This window comes from Impatiens glandulifera, chromosome 8, assembly GCF_907164915.1.
Source record: "Impatiens glandulifera chromosome 8, dImpGla2.1, whole genome shotgun sequence".
Lineage (NCBI taxonomy): Eukaryota > Viridiplantae > Streptophyta > Magnoliopsida > Ericales > Balsaminaceae > Impatiens > Impatiens glandulifera.
In genome coordinates, this window is record NC_061869.1 from 10,382,469 (window position 1) to 10,388,168 (window position 5,700).

At 38.2% G+C, this 5,700-nt stretch overlaps 1 protein-coding gene across 1 annotated transcript; it reads left to right on the top strand.

Annotated features, from left to right (window-relative positions):
• Positions 1-270: 270 nt before the first annotated feature.
• LOC124912096 (ubiquitin-activating enzyme E1 1-like) lies at positions 271-5,116 on the top strand. Its single transcript, XM_047452655.1, has 6 exons — positions 271-886; positions 995-1,212; positions 1,333-2,127; positions 2,771-3,639; positions 3,719-4,151; positions 4,271-5,116. Exons 1-6 carry the CDS (start codon positions 349-351, stop codon positions 4,865-4,867), a joined length of 3,450 nt encoding a protein of 1,149 aa, XP_047308611.1. The 5' UTR covers positions 271-348; the 3' UTR covers positions 4,868-5,116.
• The last annotated feature ends 584 nt before the right edge of the window (positions 5,117-5,700 follow it).

Consider the following 5,700-nt stretch of genomic DNA (forward strand, 5'->3'; position numbering starts at 1 on the left):
ATGAATCATATGATGACATGTGAAAAAATGACATAAAAAGTTCAAGAAATGAAGTAATTGTCTCTTTTCCAACATTGTACTTCTAAGAACCCTAAATTCATCAATAAATACATGTCATATTAACCCCCATTAGAATGGAATAAATTCTTCAATCAATCCGCACTTAAACAAAGAACATTATAAACAAGCTTAGGTCTTCCACCCACTACTACCCTATCTCTCTCTCTAGATTTCCTCGTCCTTCTCGCAGAAGACCTGTAAAGTGTACGTTCTCTCTCCTCTGATTCCACTCTTCATTCGATCATCTTCCTTTTTTTCTTCGCAACTCTTTATTCGAATCGTGTTACTATGACGATCTTTAGACGGTTAGCTTTAGGATTTATGATGATTCTACCCATCATTTTCGCATTATGCTACACGAAATCTATAGATCTTACTTTTCTCAACGTTTTGCTATTATTGAGCTCATCTATGGCGTTGTCTGGGATTTTCGGCAGTTTGTTGCATTATATGCTTCCTAGCAAGAGACCTGTTGACGGAGAACTTGTAGAAGGCGATTCAGGTGATCGTGATCATCAATTGGTTAAGAAACCTCGATTCGAATCATTCGATTCGTCATCGGAGATCGCGTCTGATAAAAGTGACCTTACTAAATCAGCAGCGGCAAACGAAGGGAACAACAATACAGGAGGTGACATCGGAATTGACGGAATCATGGGGAATTCCAACAGCAGCGTGGTTACTAGGTCATCGGATGAAAATCCTTCTGAAATCGATGAAGATCTTCATAGTCGTCAGCTTGCTGTTTATGGTCGCGAGACTATGAGACGGCTTTTTGCTTCTAATGTTCTTGTATCTGGGATGCAAGGTCTTGGTGCTGAAATAGGTATGTTTATAGCTTATTTACTTGTGGCCTTGATCATTCATAGCTATAATTTGTGCAAGTTAAGATTTTGTGATGTTAATGGGATTTTTAATTCTTTCTTACCTGCAGCTAAGAATCTTGTACTGGCTGGTGTTAAGTCTGTGACATTGCATGATGAAAGGACTGTAGAACTGTGGGATCTATCTAGCAGTTTTGTTTTTTCGGAGAATGATGTGGGCAAGAATCGGGCACTTGCTTCGGTTCAGAAGTTGCAAGAGCTGAACAATGCTGTGGTCATTTCTACCTTAACCGAAAATTTGACCAAAGAACAACTTTCTGACTTCCAGGTAATTTACAGAGTCTTTCTTTTGTCGCACGAATCGATAGCTTATGACAGGTTGATTAAGTTAACAGAATACATTTGTGGGGATTTGATCAATAGTTCATTACATTTCCTTTCATTGTAGGTTGTGGTTTTTACTGACATCAGCCTGGAAAAGGCAATTGAGTTTGATGATTTCTGTCACAGTCATCAACCGCCTATTTCATTTATAAAGACTGAAGTTCGTGGGCTTTTTGGGAATGTATTCTGTGATTTTGGACCAGGATTTACAGTTTGGGATGTTGATGGTGAAGAACCGCATACAGGTATAGTTGCATCGATCAGCAACGATAGTCCAGCACTTGTATCATGTGTAGATGATGAAAGACTTGAGTTTCAAGATGGAGATCTTGTTGTATTCTCTGAGGTTAAGGGGATGACAGAGCTTAATGATGGGAAGGCGAGAAAAGTTGTAAATTCTAGGCCATACTCGTTCTTTCTTGAGGAGGACACAACAAATTTTGGAGCATATGAAAAGGGTGGTATCGTCGCACAGGTAAAGCAGCCGAAGGTTCTCAACTTTAAGCCATTAAAAGAAGCAATCAGAGACCCTGGGGAGTTTCTTCTGAGCGATTTCTCCAAGTTTGACAGACCACCTCTTTTGCATTTGGCATTCCAAGGACTGGACAGATTTTTAACTGAACAGGGACGATTTCCAGTTGCTGGCTCGGAGGAGGATGCACAGAAACTGATCTCGATTGTCTCGGAAATCAATGAAGGTTCAGGAGATGGGAAGTTGGAAGATATTGATCCCAAGCTGTTGCGTCACTTCTCCTTTGGTGCACGTGCAGTTCTAAATCCAATGGCTGCCATGTTTGGTGGTATTGTTGGCCAAGAGGTTGTAAAGGCTTGTTCCGGAAAATTCCACCCGCTCTTCCAGGTCACATAAATCTCTTTCAATGCTTTCTTTTTGATTGAAGAGTCATTTTATAAATGTCGTTGACAATGAAACAGAATTAACCAAAAGAGACTGATAAACTAATTCAATCTCTTCTACTTGAGATGTCAATAGAAAACATGGTTCTAATCTCCCCTCCTCGAGAAGATCAGTGAAAATCCCGAATGAGGAAACAGTGGAACCCCAGAAAACCTCAGCTATAGTAGTGAGATCAAGCTCTTTAGGATTCTGACCGTTTAGGCCTTTTTGTAAAAATATCCTATGATTTCTTTCAAGCCAAATTGTCCATGAAATGATGATGGGATGGTTAACTAGGTTTTCCTGATTTTGTTAATTGATCCTCCTCCAATCCAGCCTTCCCAAATCTAGAAATGGTGATAGGCATCGTCCAATCATATAATTTTAGCTTTTCTTAATATGGAGTTATTTGAATAATTAAGTGATAACTTTTAAATAATCTTGTTTGATATTGGTTAGAGAAAATCAGTTTATTTGGGTAAAAAGACATTGTATTTTGGATGATAATTTGAATGATGTGTTTGATGAGTAGATTGCTGATTGTACACATCAAACAAGGCCCTAATGTTCTAAATAGTTTGATTTTGTCTTTGTTATGTTAATGCAGTTTCTATACTTTGATTCCATTGAATCACTTCCCACCGAGCCTGTTGATCCCGATGATTTTAGACCATTGAACAACCGCTACGATGCACAAGTTTCAGTCTTTGGCTCTAAACTCCAGAAGAAATTGGAGGAGGCTCAATTGTTTGTTGTAGGATCAGGTGCATTGGGCTGCGAGTTTTTGAAGAATTTAGCTCTTATGGGAGTTTCATGCGGCAGTCAGGGGAAGTTAACAATAACCGACGATGACATCATCGAGAAGAGTAACCTCAGCCGACAGTTTCTGTTCCGTGATTGGAATATCGGGCAGGCTAAATCCACTGTTGCAGCTTCTGCAGCCTTGACAATAAATCCCACTCTTCGGGTTGAAGCGCTGCAGAATCGCGTTGGATCTCAAACAGAGAATGTTTTCGATGAAACTTTCTGGGAGAATCTGACGGTTGTGGTTAATGCATTGGACAATGTCAACGCTAGGCTTTACGTTGACCAAAGATGCTTGTATTTTCAAAAACCTCTTCTTGAATCCGGCACTTTAGGAGCTAAATGCAACACGCAAATGGTCATTCCTCACTTGACTGAGAACTATGGCGCATCTAGAGATCCTCCGGAGAAGCAAGCGCCCATGTGTACGGTTCATTCGTTCCCTCATAACATCGATCATTGTTTGACGTGGGCCCGATCTGAATTCGAAGGATTGCTCGAGAAAACCCCTGCAGAAGTTAACGCTTATCTTTCAAATCCAAGCGAGTATATATCTGGTATGAAGAATGCTGCTGATGCTCAGGCTAGAGATAATCTGGAACATGTTCTCGAGTGTTTAACTGGAGAAAAATGCGACACCTTTCACGACTGCATCGTCTGGGCCCGTTTAAGGTACTGAATGATCTCTTTATATATATATATATTTTCATCATTTTTCGTTTTTCTTAATAGTAGGTGGTTAATGTTTCAGGTTTGAAGACTATTTCACTAACAGGGTAAAGCAGTTGATTTATACTTTTCCTGAAGACGCTCCAACCAGCACTGGCGCTCCATTTTGGTCAGCCCCTAAGCGTTTTCCCACTCCACTGCAATTCTCAGCTGGAGATCCCAGCCATGTTCAATTTATAAAAGCAGCTTCTATTCTCCGAGCAGAAACATTTGGGATTCCGATTCCTGATTGGGTTAAGAACACTGCCAAGTTAACTGAAGAAATTGATAGGGTCACTGTCCCTGATTTCCAGCCAAGAAGTGGGGTGAAAATAGTGACCGATGAGAAGGAAACCAATCTTTCTAGCGCATCCATTGACGACGACTTGGTTATAAATGAATTATCCATGAAATTAGAGAAATGCCGGAGCTATCTTCCTGCTTCTTTCAGAATGAAGCCAGTGCAGTTTGAAAAGGTACAAATAACCCTTGTTGAAGATCCTTAATGTTTTTGTATGAAGTGATTTATGATGGGATAAGAGATTATTTGAATTATAACAAGAATTTCTAAAATGCTATGAGAATTTATCTTCAGGACGACGATACGAACTACCACATGGACATGATTGCGGGTTTAGCAAACATGAGGGCAAGAAATTACAGCATTCCTGAAGTTGACAAATTGAAAGCCAAGTTCATAGCTGGTAGAATCATACCAGCAATAGCCACTTCCACCGCCATGGCCACAGGCTTCGTTTGTTTAGAACTATACAAAGTACTAGACGGTTCGCACAAGATGGAGGACTATCGGAACACTTTTGCCAACTTGGCACTCCCTCTATTCTCCATAGCCGAGCCAGTCCCACCCAAGGTGATTAAACACCGCGAGATGAGTTGGACCGTTTGGGACAGGTGGATCGTTAGGGAGAACCCTAGTTTAAGACAACTTCTGGATTGGCTTTCGGAAAAGGGTTTGAACGCTTACAGCATTTCGTATGGGAGTAGCTTATTGTACAACAGCATGTTTCCTAAGCATCGAGAGAGGATGGATAAGAAGGTGGTTGACTTGGCGAGGGAACTTGCCAAGGTGGAGTTTCCCTCGAATTGTTGCCACTTGGATATCGTGGTTGCTTGTGAGGATGACGATGATAATGACATTGATATCCCTCAGATATCAGTCTATTTTCGTTAGGTTCCTCTCAAAATCTTGTGTAATTTATTAAATTTAATATCGCGGTTGGTTGCGATTATATAAAGAGGTTTAGATCAAGGAGGGGAGGGATGTTACGTTACTTTGAGATAGTGGTTAAACTTTCCTAAACTCCTAAACGATATCTTCCGATTCAACATTAACAAACATCAACATTCTCGATGAGCATGTTAAGTTTATTAGAGGTTGTTATTGTTATAATAAAGGTAAAACTGTTGTGCTTTTTTACAATTTTTGTTAGAGTTTCCATCCCTTGTGCATACTTCTCTATGTTCTCTTTAAGAATATGCAGACATTTCTCTTCACTTACAATTTTTCAAAACAACATTTATTTACATACATTTTTAGGAAAAATGTATGGTAAAAATTACTCTTTATTTGTTACAATTGTCAAATATAAAGAATCATCTTGACCATGTTTGAAAAGTCTATATCATCATGATAAAAATATAATATTTAGTATATAATTAATTAGTCAAACAAACTATTGAAAAGATTTTATGTATTTTTTTAAAAGGTATTTAATAATTATATGTATATTTAATTAATATGTAATTAAATTAATATATTAATATAAAGATGATGGATGACAAGACTGTGTTTATTCATAAAATGAAATAGTTATGATATCTTAATAAAAATTAAAAAATTAATAAAGTTATTATAGTTTAAGTACATCAAGCAAAAAATAATATTTAATAAGATTGCTATTATTTTTATTTTACAACAATGTTTATCTCTTACTTTCTTTCAACTTGTTTTTGTAAGACTATTTTTCAACAGTCATGTGTAAAATGAGTCCTCTATTTGTTAAT

What these genes read in the sequence shown, in the direction of transcription:
- LOC124912096 (XM_047452655.1), top strand. Translation starts at nt 349, where the DNA reads ATGACGATCTTTAGACGGTTAGCTTTAGGATTTATGATGATTCTACCC. An exon ending in AGGTCTTGGTGCTGAAATAG is followed by an intron (nt 887 to 994) that starts GTATGTTTATAG and finishes TCTTACCTGCAG; the next exon opens with CTAAGAATCTTGTACTGGCT. An exon ending in AACAACTTTCTGACTTCCAG is followed by an intron (nt 1,213 to 1,332) that starts GTAATTTACAGA and finishes CTTTCATTGTAG; the next exon opens with GTTGTGGTTTTTACTGACAT.